Source organism: Podarcis vaucheri (assembly GCF_965113315.1).
Source record: "Podarcis vaucheri genome assembly, chromosome: 2".
NCBI lineage: Eukaryota > Metazoa > Chordata > Lepidosauria > Squamata > Lacertidae > Podarcis > Podarcis vaucheri.
In genome coordinates, this window is record NC_138760.1 from 28,598,458 (window position 1) to 28,615,890 (window position 17,433).

General features: G+C 45.1%; 1 protein-coding gene across 1 annotated transcript in view; it reads right to left on the reverse strand.

Annotated features, from left to right (window-relative positions):
* Positions 1-1,364: 1,364 nt before the first annotated feature.
* Positions 1,365-17,433, reverse strand: part of FAM20A (FAM20A golgi associated secretory pathway pseudokinase) — a gene marked incomplete at its 5' end in the record, with an annotated part of 56,163 nt that continues 40,094 nt past the window's right edge. The window contains 7 exons of the mRNA XM_082212589.1: positions 1,365-1,948; positions 5,717-5,776; positions 7,765-7,846; positions 10,222-10,331; positions 11,500-11,680; positions 12,452-12,567; positions 16,666-16,758. Of these exons, the coding sequence (XP_082068715.1) occupies positions 1,687-1,948; positions 5,717-5,776; positions 7,765-7,846; positions 10,222-10,331; positions 11,500-11,680; positions 12,452-12,567; positions 16,666-16,758 (904 nt within the window). The 3' untranslated portion in view covers positions 1,365-1,686. The remainder of the gene's footprint in view (positions 1,949-5,716; positions 5,777-7,764; positions 7,847-10,221; positions 10,332-11,499; positions 11,681-12,451; positions 12,568-16,665; positions 16,759-17,433) is intronic.

Below are 17,433 nucleotides of genomic sequence, written 5' to 3' on the forward strand. Positions count from 1 at the left end.
CCTTTATACTTGTTTTGGAAGCCACTATTGTTTTATAGCTGCTTAGAAGTCTCCCACTGTAAAATACAGGTACTTTCCCTGCTCTGATGCAGTTGGGGTGTGTGGAGAAGTTAGCATGGCTAGGGGTTGATACGTTTCAATATATCTGCTCAGTTCTTAGACTGTACCTGCCCAGACTGGATGGCAGAATTTATATGCATACTCATGTAGTGGCTCCTTCATGTCGCTGCTGTAATGTGCATTTTGCCCTTATATCTTGCATGTCAGTACTGCCACTGTCCTGCATGCTGTGATCTTGAGGATTATCTGAAGCCCTGTGGCCGGATTCGACTAAGCTGTTGCTCAAGCACAGGGGTCAGCAACCTTTTTCAGCCATGGGCTGGTCCACCGTCCCTCAGACCATGTGGTGGGCCGGACTATATTTTGAAAAAAAAAAAAAAATGAACGAATTCCTATGCCCCACAAATAACCCAGAGATGCATTTTAAATAAAAGGACACATTCTACTCATGTAAAAACATGCTGATTCCCAGACCGTCCGCGGGCCGGATTGAGAAGGCGATTAAGCCACATCCAGTCCCCAGGCCTTGGGTTCCCTACCCCTGCTTTAGCAGAAGGCAATGCTACAAAGTCCCACTAGCACAACAGGACTTCCTCCCCTCCATTCTCTCCCCTGTGCCCTCCCCAAATCTGTTTGGGAGGACCCCTAGAGCAGTGTGTGAGGGGAGATTGTTCTTTATGGCAAGGAGAAAATGCTTACGCTGATAGAACAGTCGCCTTAGCACAGGCATGGCCAAACTTGGCCCTTCAGATGTTTTGGGACTACAACTCCCATCATCTCTAGCTAACAGGACCAGTTGTCAGGGATGATGGGAATTGTAGTCCCAAAACATCTGGAGGGCCAAGTTTGGCCATACTTGCCTTAGCATAACATTGAATTCCACCCTTGCATCACAATGTATGAATTACTTTGTAGATGGCAAAGAGAACTTTCTATTTAGCTGCCTAGATACATGTTAGGTTGTAGTTTGTTTGTTTTAAAAAAAACACCAGTATTTTCGTGGGTAAAAGGCATGCCTTCCAATACTATTCCCTGTAAGTTGCCACATTTATAACCAGGAGAAGTATCAGTTCCACAACTTCCCCATGCCGGCATTTTCCCCTTCGCCTTTTGTCCAGGGTTGCTGGTCTTTCTGTTGTGGTTATCCACTTGTTGAACGTCCCTGAGTGCTAACTTGGTGTCATAGCCTTAAATTGTGATGTGGGTATACACAGATACGTTTTTAGGCACGCCTCCCTTTCATCGCCCCCCCTTTTATTTTGGACCCCAGTCCCCCCCCCCAAAAAAATCACAACAACCTGAAGTAACAGGGGCATGGGCAGATCCCGTGAAACCACATCATCACCCAAAATATGTCTGGTTTGCAGCTACAGAGTGCCCCATTTATTCAGGTCTCCTGGAGAAGATGCACAAAGGTCACTGGTGGTGATAATGGGATAAGATTTCTGGTTATGCATATGCAAAGGAGACTCAGACCCATGGTGCAGTCTTTAATCACCTGCCCAGCAGCATGTTTAGATTTCGGTGTGACAGAGACCATCCCTCTTGTCAATCACAGTTGTCCAGGGGTAGGGGGCGGACAGTCACCAATTTAAAAGTTCAGGTTCTGGTTTATCCCCTAGGTCTCTAGCTTGGCTGTGTCATTCTGTCAAAGGCATCTGTCTCCAGGGGCTTAGCATCGATCACAACATTGTCCTCTCCATTAGCCTCTATGCATTCCTCCACCGCCTTCAGGATGATCTGTAGCCTCCTGTCCAGTGCCAAAAGGTGGGGTTCTGTAAGCACAGGTGCTAGGTGGTCCTCAAGCAAGGATTCCCGCATGATGTCGCTGAGTTTGTAGGCTGGTTGCGCCAAGAGCTGTAGCCGTAATAACGTAGTCTTCTTTATTCTGAAGGAGGATGGGTGAAAACAAGGTTCATTATGCTCATTATGCAAAAGCAAAATTCTACCTCCCCGTCTCAGATGCTCCTGAAAGTTGGATGGACTTAAATATGCATTTCTGCGACCTGTGCGCAGTTATAAATAATAGCAACGCGGTGGCTTAAGCTTTCTGGGAAGTCTTTCCTCCCATCTCCAGATGTTTGGAAGCTGGTTTTGGATACTCGGCAGTGAAGTTGCAAGGATAAAATGTGCTTTGGGGGTATAGGGAAGGGCTGTGGCCCTGTTGCGAACAGTATTATTACTGTTCATTTCATACACCACTTAATGCCAAAATAGGCTTCTAAGCAGTTTACATAGTATGAATGCCAAGTTACACATGCAGAGGTGCTTGGACTGGAGAAAGTTTCCGATTCGCTTCCCCACAATGTCAAGTAGTAGGGCTGCAAAAGATAACCCAGCTGTCCATCACGTGGCTGCCACAATCTCTTGTACTTGGGAACTACAGCACAAGGGGCATTGCCAGCTCAGTGCTCAGCGCTTTGGGAAGTGCCGAGCACAGAACTGGCAAAGCGCTACTTTCTCCTACCCGTCAGCTGATGGCAATGGGTGGGGGGATATAAGCTAACTTCTTGCAAGTATGCACTGCAAAGAGAAGTTCCCCGTTCAGCCGGTGCCTGCAAAAAAACAAAACCCCAGGCATCTTTCTATCCTGTTTCAGCTTCAGTTTCAAAGGGAACACTTCCCCTCTTGAAGCAAGGCCATGAGCTGGTGAGGGAGCTCACATTATGTACCCTGCCCCATTCCTGACATAACGTGGTTTGGGGGAAATAGTCACGCAAGCCAAATTGGGACACTTGATGGGACTGCAGATGAGATGTTTTCCAACCTTGTTTTTAGTAGATTCTGCATGTACATTTGCCAAACCTTACAGCCAGAAATCTAGAAACTAGACTTTGGATATAGATAGCTGTTGTTTGGGATTCAACTAAGCTGCAATGTGTGCAGAATGAGGTCCATTTGTGCAATGGGGCTCTCCCCCACCCCCTTTCCTGTGTACCCCTGCGTCCCTAAATCTGCGCGGGAGGCTTTGAGAAAACTCCATAAAAGGTTTTGGGGGCATGTCAGGGAGAATAATAAATAATAATAAATTTTTATTTATACTCCGCCCTTCCCGATTCAAAAACCGGGCTCAGGGCGGCTAACAAATTTAAAACACTTAGTTATAAAAGCAGCATAAAATACGGTATAAAAACATGATTAACAATAAAATTCAAAAATCAATCAGATAATCCCCAGGGCTAGCTGGCTGAATTGGTCCTACTTGGGCCAGCGAGGAGGCCAGGGGGGAATTTGCTGTGGGGTCTCAGAGTGGGTGATCTTCATAAAAAGGGGAGGGGAAGGGAAGAGAAGGGAAATAAAAGATCAGGCGGAATTCAGATTAAAGGCCAGGCGAAATAGCTCTGTCTTATAGGCCTGACAGAAGGAGGTTAAATCCTGAAGGGCACTAGTCTCATGGGACAGAGCATTCCACCAGTTTGGAGCCATCACTGAAAAAGCCCTGGCCCTGGTGGAGGATAGTATGACTTCCTTAGGGCCCGGGACCTCTTGTTGTCTTGTACAAGTGGACCTGGTTCCCTACATGCATTAATCCATTTACAGCACTGCATTGGGTTCCACCCTTTGAGTGAGCCCAGTGGAGCCATAAACTCCTTTTTTTTTTTTTTTTTGGCCATACCACCTTATTCAAAGAATCAAACTTAGGAGCAAGCACTTCTTTTGGTTTATAGCAGAAGCTGGCTGTCCATGGTGCTAGTTGGTTGGTCTGTATGGGAATCACAAGCCGCTCTTCTTCAATCTGAATTGACATGACTTTTTTCAAAAAAGTTTTTTTAAGAAAAGAGGAACTGAACAAATGTTTAAGGTAAAGGGACCCCTGACCATTAGGTCCATTTGTGGCCGACTCTGGGGTTGCGGCACTCATCTCGCTTTATTGGCCGAGGAAGCCAGTGTACAGCTTCCGGGTCATGTGGCCAGCATGACTAAGACGCTTTTGGCGAACCAGAACAGCACATGGAAACGTTGTTTACCTTCCCGCCAGAGTGGTACCTATTTATCTACTTGCACTTGACATGCTTTCAAACTGCTAGGTGGGCAGGAGCAGGGACCGAGCAACGGGAGCTCACCCCGTCATGGGGATTCGAACTGCCGACCTTGTGATCAGCAAGCCCTAGGCTCTGTAGTTTAACCCACAGCGCCACCCGCGTCCCGAACAAATGTTTAAAAATAGCTAAATGAGACAAGTGTCTTTAAAAACCAACCACCATCACCTGCCCACTGGTTGAGGAAAGAAGGGGTTCTGTTCTGAACTGATAGCTAGAAGAAGGTGAGTACTTCTAACCCTGCAATAGCCATACCTGCAACTAACTTTTGCAGGTCAATGCATCTGTGCACACCTGGGGGTGGGAGTGTTCTTTGGTAATGCAAAAACTGAGGTAGGCAAAAACCCTTCCATATCAGTGAAATTTGCATTGCTGATTCTCTATTCTGTTCAAACAGGGGTAAAATAAATGGCTGGATGCTATAGCAGTGCTTGATGTTGCTGCAGGCTGCCTGCATTTAAAAGTCAGAAGTTTGTGGCTGAGAGGACGAGATTAGTTCAGGAAAGGTGTGTGAGCAGGAGCCAATTTAAATCACACAGACTTGGAGTTCAGTGCAAGGATTTATTGGCAACCCTATAATTATAAACCAGGAGGCTTGTAAGGTGTGAATAATGGCTTTTGAAAGTCAACCTGGAGGCTCAATATAACTATACGGGATGATGCCACTGACATTCGGGGGCACAGAAATACACAGGGAGTATGGTGAAAATAGTTAAGATGTGTTGGGGCAGAGGAACACGGGAGGATGAATAACCCTTGACACAGTTTTTTAAAGGCCTAGCTTTTGATTTATATGAATTAATAAAGCAGTAGCCTGAAGAGGATTCAGGCAGTAAAATTTATGAGCAGCCCCCTAATGGCTGGAGGGGGACGCAAATGTAATTGATGGCATTCGGGTTCTTTCAGTCCCTTTAGAAGACAATAAAATCTGAGTGTTCTTGGCAGGGATCAAAAGAAATGTCTCAATTTCCTTCAGCTATGACAAATGGCATGTTTGATGGGGAAATAGGTGGGCACCCCTTTACACATCCAAATGCTGAAGTCTGCATGCAACTGGGACTTCATTCTGAGTGATGGACAGACTTGGCCTAGTCTGCTTTAGAAATAATTCAGGGGAAGTGAATTATGTTGTCAAATGTTGGGTGGCGGGGAATGACCTGAACTCCAAAACCAGCAGGAGATGGGGTGATCTCCCAGCCCCACAGTAGCTCCTGGGAGACTTTTTGGCTAGTCCTCCCCATTTTCTCAAGTTTTTATGACAAAGGGCAATGTGGAGATGCTGGAAAATGCTGTGGCAGTGCTTTGGGTCCTAGCTGTATGAGCGTTGTTTGTGAAAGTGCCCAGGGACACTGGGAGCCATGGGAAAGCACCATTCCCATGACTTCCATCATTCCCGTTTCCAGTTCCCAAGAGTACTATACACCATTCTTTCCTAACTTGCAATTTGAGGGAGCTTTTGCAGACCGACACAGAAATGGACCTGTGAGAAGTGGTGCAGTGATGTCTCTCACTCCATTGCCACCAGGTGAAAGATGTGTTCGCCTGCTTGTTACGGCCCAGGGAGCTGCAATTGAGCCTTTCAGTTCAATCCAAAATAACTTGGGAATGACACTTACATGCAACACTGTTCGAGTGGAGCCAGGATGGAGATCTCATCATGGGAATGCTTCCCAAAACTATGGAAACAAACAAAATGTAAAAGGTGTGCCCAAACCACCCAAGACTTCAGAGACTGGAATGCTTCAAGTACAGTGATTAGTGACATGAGGCAGAAAATATCCCAGTGCTCTTATTTTTCCATGGAGAAAAATCCACAAGTTGTAACACGGAATGGACTCCAATTTCAAATGCTGCAGTTGCAATGCGTTTAATGTTGTCTACTAAATACAAGAAAAATAAACATGCTAAATTAAACCACACACCAAGGCATCTGAAAAATTTCCAGTTTAACCTGAGCTTTTTGATGCAAATCAGGTTGATGGGATATAGCAATGGGATGGGGAGGGGGGTTAACGGTGCCAATTTGGGGTTTTTTTTTGTACCTGCTTTCAAAAGAAATTCAATAATAATGATGATGATGTTGATGATGATGTATTATTTATCTGCCACCCATCTGACTGGGTTGCCCCAGCTCCCAACAAAAAAACCCCATAAAAACACCACACCACAGACACTAAAAACTTCCCTGAGCAAGGCTGCCTTCAGATGTCATATGAAATGGGAAATCATACTATAAATCTTAAATTGAAAGCACAGGAGGTGAAAGGTTACTTATATATGGATATATTTACCTGAATCATCTTCATTTATGGGAAAATCCGTAACTGAGGATTTACCACACGACTTGTGACATTACCTGTTGCATTAGGCCGCAAGCCAATGCAAATATTTGCATTTCAAATGCCTTAGGAATATAAACAGCACAGTATTTATTTTCAAATTAGTTTATTTGCTTCCAGGTCTAAATAAATAAATGTTTGTAGCAGCCGGTCAGTTTTGTGGTTTCTGACCCTCTCAGATTTTCATGTAGTGTGGGTTAGATGCACTATGAGAACATTTGCTGTAGAGTATTAATGGCTACTCTGCAGAAGATTTTTTGTTGGATGAAAAACTCTCATGCTCTCCAGCCAGCATAGCTACTTATGGGAGATGATGGGAGTTGTAGTCCCATCTTCATCTGGAAGGCACCAGATTGGGGGAAGGTGGTGGTCCACAGATAAATGTGCCCCCTTTGCTGTTTATTTATTGCTATTTGTATATTTTAACTATCCCAAAATACAGACGCGCCTTCACACAGGCCAGATTGGATGTGATGCCCTCTGCCGTACTTGAGGGCAGATACCAAAAGATTCCAATTGAGAAACGACTCTGCCCATGTGGAGATGGCAATCTGGAAACAGTGGCTGATGTTCTCCTGTCCTGTCCCCTTTATAAAGATCTGAGGAATGAGATCATCACCCCACTCTTACTTACCATCCCAGGCCGCCCATCTGCGGCCACATTGTTCTTTCTTTTATCCGATCAAAATGATCAGACAACAGCAAAGGTTGCTAGGTTTATCAAGGGTGCAGTGAGATTAAGGGCCACTATCTGAACAATAATCTTGGTCAACTGATTGTTCTTTTTACCCATTGTTGTCTTTTTAATTGCATATATTGCTTGTTTTATGTTGCTATAGCCGTTGGCTAATGCGAATAAAGTTTATCTATCTTGCTATTTGTGTGTTTTGTCAAGGTTATATAATGACAATGGCACAAAAGTGTGCCCAGGTAGTCCTCATGTGCCATTGTTCTGTGTACCTTCATGAATGAGGTAGAATTCCTGCTGGGGATTCAGTAAGAACCTGCCATGATTGTTCAACAGAATTCACTGAGCATCTGCAGAATCTTCCAATACAAGTCTCTTGCTCACCCTCCTCCTACAATTCCCAGAATCCTGGGATGGTGGCGACGACTGCTACATCAGTGTTTAAGCCAACACAGGCCTTAGTTCAAGACTGCCTGGTCATCATGGTTTCCAAGAGGGGTTCCACAGAATTTATATCCCAAGACTCGCAGAGTAACTTCTTGAGTCTTGTTCCTGAGACCCAGGATGGACTATTCCTCCCCACAGAACCAGCTCTTTCCCCCTTTAGGTCCCAGATGCAATTTGTGGGGTTCCTTACCCTCTTGCATTGTCCAAATGGAGCAAAAAGCCATCATCTCCAAACTTTGTGAACATCTCGTAATGGTGACGGTCCATGTTGCCTTTCAAAACAGAGAAGGAAATGCATTTGGTACTTCCAGAGTACTAACCCAATCCAACTGCTTGAGATCTCATGCAAGACACATTATCTGAGGTATAATATCAATGTATTAATAGCAGCTTTGAAACTAAACAGGAAACAGCGAGCAAGACACAAAAATGGCTTTTATCTGGATCAAATGGCTGCTTATAAGATAGGCTTGTGATATCTACTTGTTCCAAAGTTCTGCAAGGATGCATGATGGGATACGGCAGGAAAATAACCCCACTGAGTTACTTTTGAAGGCCCTGATAGGAGCAGACAGACATAAATAACATGGTTTGGAAATGCCTACACCATGTCAGATGGCGGGATAGTAATGAATGACAGTGTAACTGCACTGGCTAAGGGAGGAGAGGAAATACTTGATGTTAGTTATGAACACTTAGACACGCTTAGAGTTTTCCCCGTTTTAGACTTGTTTTCTTCCAACAGATCCATCACCATTCTATTTTATTAGGACTGACCTAGAACTCTCAGAGGGCAAGCTTGATGCATCCAGCTGTTAAGCACTTTAAAACCCTGTTGATCAATGGATGAGCGTTCGGCATGCGCTTCAACTCCCCCACTGAAATCAATGGAGCTTAGGAGTCTTACCTTTGGTTGCATTGAGCCAGAAATCTGCAGAGAGACAGGCCACTTTGAAGGGGAGTGCTATAGGGAAAGTATTTGCCACAGCAATTCAAAAGCGAGGGGAGCTTACTCGTGTCATCCCTTTAGGAGCTAAGCCTGAAAAATAGTGGCTTGCCGTGGCTTTCCAGTGGGACCCTTGCACTAGGAGCTAAACCAGGAGGGCTTTAACCTCTTTGCTTCTGCCATGGCCCCAAACTGGAACAGGAGGGATTCAAGCCTGATACTGTCATTGCAAAGAAGATTCCTATTTGTTTGGTTCCTGCAGCTAAAGGAAAGATCGGGCCAAGGAGAAGGAGGCAGCAGCAGTAGAAAAAGGATGTGATGTGTCATTTTGGACTCACAGCTGTCCATGGAGGCACAGGTCAATTCTGTGTCCAGGGCAGCTGTTTACCAGCTCCATCTGGTACGCAGGCTGAGACCCTACCTGCCACCTGGTGGACTGTCTCGCCAGAGTGGTGCATGCTCTAGTTATCTCCCGCTTGGACTATTGCAATGCGCTATACATGGGGGCTACCTTTGAAGGTGGCCCGGAAACTACAACTAATCCAGAATGCGGCAGCTAGACAGGTGACTGGAAGTGGCCACCGAGACCATATAACACTGGTCCTGAACCAGTACATTTCCGAGCACAATTCAAAGTGTTGGTGCTGGCCTTTAAAGCCCTAAGCAGTATACCTGAAAGAGTCTCTCCACCCCCATCGTTCAGCCTGGACACTGAGGTCCAACTCCAAGGGCTTTCTGGTGGTTCCCTCACTGCGAGAAGTGAGGTTACAAGGAACCAGGCAGAGGGCCTTCTTGGTGGTGGCGCCAGCCCTGTGGAACGCCCTCCCATCAGATGTCAAAGAGATAAACAACTACCTGACTTTTAGAAGACATCTGAAGGCAACTCTGTATCAGGAATTTTTTTATATCTAACGTTTTACATTTTTTTATGTGTTGTAAGCCGCCCACAGTAGCTGGGGAAACCCAGCCAGATGGGTGGGGTATAAATATATTCATTATTATTATTATTATTGCATTTCTGCTTTATAAGCCTTTAGCAAGCTAGATGCATACAGTGAGGAGATTTCACCCCTCCCATTGCAAGAATCTGCTCATTTTCCAGAGAGGAGGCGGCGGACTGTGCTTGCTACTTATTCCGCTCCAGCCTCACTTCAAAGGGGGAGACTGAGTGTTATCTCTGTGTAGATAAGGTCACTGCAGAAAGCAGCTGTAACACTCAGTGCAGTCCAGCGTCTCCATTTGTGTATAGTTTGTATAGTACAGTAGCTGTAGTGAATAAAAGAAGATATTCTTCAGCGCCGTCATCCGAGTGATTTATGCTCTGCTGTGCACTGCTGTCTTCTGGAAGTGAGTTCAGTGCTCACAGCTCTGAGTTGTGAGTCCACAGCACTTAGACCTGTTCCTGCAGAAGAGGGTCTCTGGAAGTGCTACCCCAGCTCGCCTGTCCCAGTCGGGGCTGAAGTGGTTGAGCCCAGTTGGTGACACTGGCTCAAAGGCGAAGCTGACATACAGGTCACTGGTGTTTGAAAACTTTTGCGCAACGGCTAGAAACAAGCTGATCTCAGAGCTGAAAACATGCTACCAGTGCTGCCAAACTATTTACAAGCCATCTGGTTTCAACATAGCAAGCGACATTTGCAACATCCGCGACAGCGTGTCAGATCCATGAGATTAATTATTACTTTGCTGTTTCCCACTTACCTATTAAGAAGTCAAATATTGCCATGTCGATGATATTGAGTAGCCGAGTGCCGCTGCTGTAAGGATAAATCTCCTTCACTGTGTTGCAGTAGAGTGGATTCACTTCCCATCTGCGAGAAACGCCAAAGGAAGGGGTTGAATGCTAGCACAACTATTCTGGGAGTTCCTCCCTTTTTTTCTGAAATAGTCGGGAACTAGTCCTGCATTTATTACACTGGCTCTTTAGTTAGGATATATAACACCAGGTTTCCCCAATCTGGTGTCCTCTAGATGTTGCGGTGTAACAATTTCTGGAGGGTACCAAGTTGGGGCTGATGGGAGTTGTGGCCAAGCACCATGCATTGGGGAAACCTGGTCTGTGCTGCTTTTGAGCAGGTAGCTACTTTTCTAGAAGAGTTGTCAATCTCTTCTGCGTGGGAATGAGTTGGCCAGTGATACTTCTGGTGGCATCAGATCTCGGCCTGTTTTGTTCTGGCAGGGGTAGGTAAAAGGAACAACATACCCATGCTTTTCTGAAATGATATCCACAAACCAAAGTTAGGGATATGGGTGGGGGCCAAGTGCTCTATCGATGGACAAAAGCTTAGGCTTCTTGCACCAAAGAACAGTGGTGATTCTCAACCAGGCACTTGTTCTGAGATAGAACAGGTCTTCTGTGCCTCTTCTCTAAACATTCAGTAAAGTCATTCTCAGGCACGTTCTTGAGTGAAAGGTAAAGGTAAAGGGACCGCTGACCGTTAGGTCCAGACGCAAACGACTCTGGGGTTGTGGCGCTCATCTCGCTTTACTGGCCGAGGGAGCCGGCGTACAGCTTCCGGGTCATGTGGCCAGCATGACTAAGCTGCTTCTGGCAAACCAGAGCAGTGCACGGAAATGGCATTTACCTTCCTGCCGGAGCTGTACCTATTTATCTACTTGCACTTGACGTGCTTTCGAACTGCTAGGTGGGCAGGAGCTGGGACTGAACAACGGGAGCTCACCCCATCGTGGGGATTTGAACCACCGACCTTCTGATCGGCAAGCCCTAGGCTCAGTGGTTTTGACCACAGCGCCACCCACGTCTTGAGTGAAACAGCAATACAATAGTTTGGTAAAGCAAGCTGAACATGCTTAGGACGACACCCTTAGTTTAACCTTCATAAAATAGAAATACTTCCGACGTCTGAAGGACTGCTAAGCCCAACAAATACTGCAAAATATGCAGTCAGTTTCAAGTGCTATATAAATAAGAATATGAGTTGAGGGCAGGCCAAGAGAGAGATTCATTTACCCACTTACTCCTCTTTTCCAGCAAAGGTGTAGGATCGTATCCATGGGTTTGGGATGGAGATTCTTGGTGCCAGGTTGAGAGATGGTAGGAAAACAGAGAGGGATCCTTCCAGCAGGTGAGGATTCCCACACACGGCATATTCTGTCTTGCACATATAAGGGCATTTGGCAAAGAAACAGACATTGCTGGCTGCAGAGAGAGCAGAATCTATGAGTGAGAGGGCTAATGCAGCGCTGCACAGTTTTAAGAATCTGGGGAACCCTGGTGAAAACATGAGATCAGTTATTTTCTCATATTAAAGCGATATGTCATTAAGATCACAGGGGAAATAACATCTTAAGTTACATACGAGGCATCATTTTGAACCCACCTTTATTTATACACTTCATAAATCACAACGGTTTGTGGAGTGGCTTGTGATTTTTTGAACATTTGGGATAGGCAGTAGCAGCATGGTCCCCTATCACTGACAAGGCTAGATGCCAGGAAGCAGAGCAAAACAGAGCAAACATTTCTCTTCAAATCGTATAAATCATTTGCCTTTTATTAAAGAAGCAGAGCAAACATCGCTAGGCCACACTCTTCCTGATGGAGGAGTACAATGTGTCATATGTGACAAATGTCCTGGGCAAATACTAGTCTTTAAAAGAAAAATTGCAATTATCACAAATGCTGATCTTGTTTGTGCTGTTTTTGCTGCATGCATGCTCTCTGGAAAGCTGTGGCCAGCTCATACATTTTTTCCAAACAAACAAATACGCCAGAGCTTCCTAGCACAGGGTATCCACAGCATGAGATGCAAGGGCAATCACTATGTCACACACGCTGTGCGGTTTGCACCGTGCGTGTTTTTTCCTATGTAGAAGAGATATCTGTGTCATGTTTGAAGCAGCTCTTAAAACCACAGCTTCTGGAAAGCTGTTGTTTTCCTCTTCTGCAGATAGCGCAGGTGAAACTTACCTGGTGAAACAAAAAAGACACTTTGCAGGATTTCATTTTTGGTGACCTCTAAGATTTCCTTTGTAACGTTAATCATTCTCCCAACCACCGGAGGGACGCGGCGGAAATCCAGGATTCTGCAGTGGGGAGAAGGGAGGCATCAGCTAGGAAAGTACAGTCGTACCTTGGAAGTCAAACGGAATCTGTTCCAGAAGTCCAAAACATTCAGAAACCAAAGCACGGCTTCCGATTGGCCGCAAGAAGCTCCTGCAGCCAATCGGAAGCTGTGGAAGCCCCGTTGGATGTTCGGCTTCCAAAAATAGTTTGCAAACTGCAACAGTCACTTCCAGGCTTGCAGCGTTTGGGAGCCAAAACGTTCAAGAACTAAGCTGTTCGAAAACCAAAGTACGATTGTATTTCTTAGAGTAAACAGAAGTAGCAGACCCTTCCCATTAATCCATAGCAGGGGGAGTTGTTCTTCCCATTGTAAAACTGAGCACACTTCCCCAGACCAGATCTGGCCAGCTGATCCAATATATTTAGTACGCTCTTGAGTAGGAATCCAGCCAAATGGGTTTGCCTGCTACGATGGCATTATCTGTAGTTTACTGTGTATGAAGAAGAATGTGCCAATTCTGTTTCCTGCAGAGCATTCTTTTAAAGTTCCCTGCATTCTTCAACGTGGTATATATATTACATTACTTTTATTGCATTTAGTGAAGCACTGGCTATTCTCCCAACTAGATTATTTTGAATAATGACAGCCAGCTGAGAATTGTGAAGCCAGATTTTACATTGTGGGCTTACATTGCATTGTCCATTAAGTCCAGGCAAGATTAAATTGTGCGCTAAGTGCCCCACATAACAGAACCTCAGCAAAGCTGGAATGTGATCTGGTTTAATGACTGAAGGGATTGACCGAGGAAAAGGCTGCGCCCGCTTTGCGCCCAACACCCGGTTTCTAAAATTTTCCTGCCAATAAAGAAAAGGACAACTCTTTCCTTTTTACAAGATAAGGGAACAATTTTAAGCCTCAGGACAATTTAGAATAATCATAGTGAATAAATGACAGATGGTGCAAGGCCAAAACACTCATTTCACTGCCAAGATTTCAGGGTGAAAAAGAAGGAAGTTTTGCTCTCCTTTGTAGAGAGGCACTCAGCTGACTGATAAAAATGTATGATTCATAGGTTCAGTTCTTCTTAAATCGGACCTCAACTTTCATCCCTTTCGTATGATGAATTTCTGCAACAGAAGTTGGGGGCAGAAATGTGACTTGAGATGAAATATCAATATCAAATAAGCTGTTTCCTTTGCAGCTCATGGTTTTTATTTGTAGCTTGATGGCAGCGAGCATGCCTTGCATGCAGTAGATCTCCCGGTTTAATCCCAAGGCAGGGATTGGAAGTGCTATATACTGAAGTTCTCACCCTGGGCCAGCAGGGGGATACTGTAGATAGTTATGCAAATAAGGGATCGAAAGTGACATTCAGTGATTGGATAGTTTTAGAAAATGGTTACTGTTGCGTTCTAGTGGCGCTCTATATAAGCAGGCTGGCTGAAGCCTTCAGTTCAGTTCTGTCCTGGCCTGTGAATAAACAAGAGCTGTTTGAAGAATCGCTGTCTCGTCTGATATGCTCACCCACAACCTAACAGGAAGGAGACCCTTTTGAAACCTTGGAGAGCTGCTGTCCTTCAGTGTAGAGCCTGTAGACAAGGCTGATTTGGATGGATCAGTCGTCTGGCTTGGCATAAAAACACTTCCTGCGTTCCAAGTATCCAGAGAATAGGTGCAACATGACTGAGACAACCAGTGGCTCAGGAGGGGGAAGAACCATCTGCCTTTCATAGTTGCATAAATGAGGGGTGGTTTCCCCCCTCCTGCTGAAATTCTACATACCTATTGAAAGAAGAACAGTCATGTCTTCCTTTGCGTCAGATTACTTTTAAAAAAAATAATGGGTGTGTGTGGGTGTTCCCAAATACTTAGTAAAACAAAGCTTTGATAACGAAGCTCCAAGAGCAAACAACTGCAAAGCATCGTCCTGTGCTGTTAAGTGGAGGAAAATATTCACTGCTGTTGTTAATATTTAAGTCACCAGGGAGCCCTGATCATCACAGGTCTTAAGGGAAAGTCCATTGGTCAGTGGTAGATCATCTGCTCTGAATGCAGAAAGCCCCGGGTTCAAACTACAGCATCGTCAGGTAGGGCTGAGGAAAAATAGCCCGTCCTGAAACATTGGGGAGCCTCTGTCAGTCAGTGTAGACAATCCTGAGCTAGAGGAACCAATGGGCTGACTTAGTACAGGGGCAGTGCTTCCCCAAGTTGGGTCTTCAGCTGTTTTCGGACTACAATTCCCATCATCTTTGATGGGATGCTAGCTAGGGATGATGGGAGTTGTAGTCCAAAAACAGCTGGAGTCCCAAGTTTGAGAAACACTGGTATAAGGCAACTTCCTATGCCCCCAAATTGCACATTATATTTTGAGAGCCACTGGTGTGTGTGTGTGTGTGTGTGTGTGTGTGTGCGTAGCCAGTCAACTTAAGCAGCTCCATGAAGATTTTCTTCATTCTTCAGTCCCCATTAGTGGCCCATCATCCAAAAACATGTCCTCTCTCTGTGTCTTGGCACATCTCCCGCATGCGCATGCTCAACCGTGTATTGTCTACAAATATGCAGACCAGCTGCAGCCTCACTTGTTGTGGCGCCATTTCGCTATTGTTGCTCTCGGTACAGAGGCAATTCAGAAAGGCTCTTGACTGACGCTCTGTATGTGCCGTCCATGCGAGAGCTTTGCACAACCTGCAAACTCTCGGAAGACCCTTCCAAGTGGGACATTTATTTCTACTGCCGAGGCTGATTCAAACCATCGAAAATTGCAAATGGTGCTATGTGGGCTCGGTGGTGTTTTCTCAGCAGAGCAAAACATTATTGGCTGGTGAGTCAGTAACCACCAGGCAGACTGACTAATACTGGCACAGAAGTCACTTAAAAATGCCCCCCCAAGTCGGCTGGAACTTGCTTTTTAGCCTGTTGCTTGCTCAACACAAAAACAAAACGAAAGCTTGGCTTGGGTCTGACTGAGGACTTGGTGAGACACACCAAGCCAAATGCAGCCATATTTTTGCAGCCCGCCAGAGGCTTGACAGGCAACTAAAGCGGGAGGTGGATTGAGCCCATAATAGGCTGCCACATACATACATAAGCTGGTGTTTAACGTGTGGTGCAAAAACATGTTGTGCAAGACTGATCTAGCTTTTGGGATGGCCCGGTTACATTTCCTATTAGGAAATGGAAAAGATTCACACTTCAGGAGTGTAAAACCAGGGATGTACGTAATGTCCTGTAGAGCTGGAACGGTTTGGAGTAGGGAGCGATATTGGAAAATAAGGAACATATTGTGACAAGTGCTGGAAAATTCAGACAATTTGCTTCATGCTCCTCATCTGTGCTGGTGGCAGCTCCTCTGGCCTGTGCGTGTTTTAAGAACATAAGATCAGACCAAAGACCCATCTAGTCCAGCATTCTGTTCTCCTAGGTGGGATCCAACTAACGTGTTCCACCAGCTCAAAGAATTCTGGCTTGAGCAACAATTTGAGCAACACTTATCTGTACAAACTGGCAGCTCTACAGAGTTTCAGACAGGTGTGTGTGTGTGTGTGTGTTTCTCAGCCCTACCTGGTTATGGTGGCGATTAAACCTGGCACCTTCAGAACACAATACAGATGACATGCCATAGCCTTTCCTGATGATCCCAGACACCAATATTCATGCCTGTGGCCACTGAAATGCATATACCAGGAAAGGCATACTATGGGCAGCTTGAAACAGACGTCATATACAGTGGTACCTCGGGTTAAGAACTTCATTCGTTCTGGAGATCTGTTCTTAACCTGAAGCACCACTTTAGCTAATGGGGCCTCCTGCTGCCACTGCACAATTTCTGTTCTTATCCTGAATCAAAGTTCTTAACCCGAGGTAATATTTCTGGGTTAGCGGAATCTGTAACCTGAAGCGTATGTAACCTGAAGCGTATGTAACCCGAGGTACCACTGTATTGTTGAAATCTGAATGCAGATCCCTAAATCCCCTCTCCTAAGGAATCTCTTCTTATGACAACACTACCACTCCTTGGGCTTTTGAGCATTGCAGATCTTGTTTTCTTCTCCCTGAAGTAAGGTTAGGCCCCAAATATACGTCCAAAGAAGGGGTGAGCGCAAGAGCACCAAATTACCTGTCAAGGTGGAAGGCAGCTATTTCTGCATTGTGCCTTTGAAAGTCAACAAAATAGAAAAAGTCTTCTGGAGTCTCCTCATCTCGTTTCTGTCTGAAAGGAAGATAGGGGTCACTAAGAGAAAGGAGATTCCTTCTGCATAACCGTTGACATCCTCCTGAGTGCAAGGAAAGTATTTATGGTACAACTAGAGAAGCAGGACAAATGATTGTCGGAACAGACGACTGTGAAATCGTCTCTGTGTTAACGTGTCTCTGTGCTTATTCTAAAATACAGAAAAATGGTACCTATTACCCCCCTTTTTAAAGGTGAGGCAAGTCTGCACAAGAGGGCTGCAAAATAATAAGGCCTCCTTCAACCTTAGCTTAACTTTAATTGTGTTCAGTTAATGTTGGTGGGCTGTTGGGTTTTTTTTTAAATTTTCTAACTAGTAATCTCTGCTGACTGATTCACCAGGAGCACCTCTATGACAGAATTGATAATTTAAACATATATATATATCAGAATATTATTTGCCAAGCAAGTGCTTACAAAACCTGTGGGTGGGTAGCAGGTGCCATCTTAGAAGAGTCATTTTATACTCTCTCACACAAAGGGTATGCCTCTTCTAAGATGGCTGCTGCTGTGACATAGAGCTGCATCATCTAAAAACGAGAAGCATTTTTTTTCAATCTCTAGAGGGGGGGAATCCAACTGATTTATTTTTTTAAAAAAATAAAAATAAAAATCCCATACAAATAATCAGTTAAGATTTAGTTGCTCAGGTGG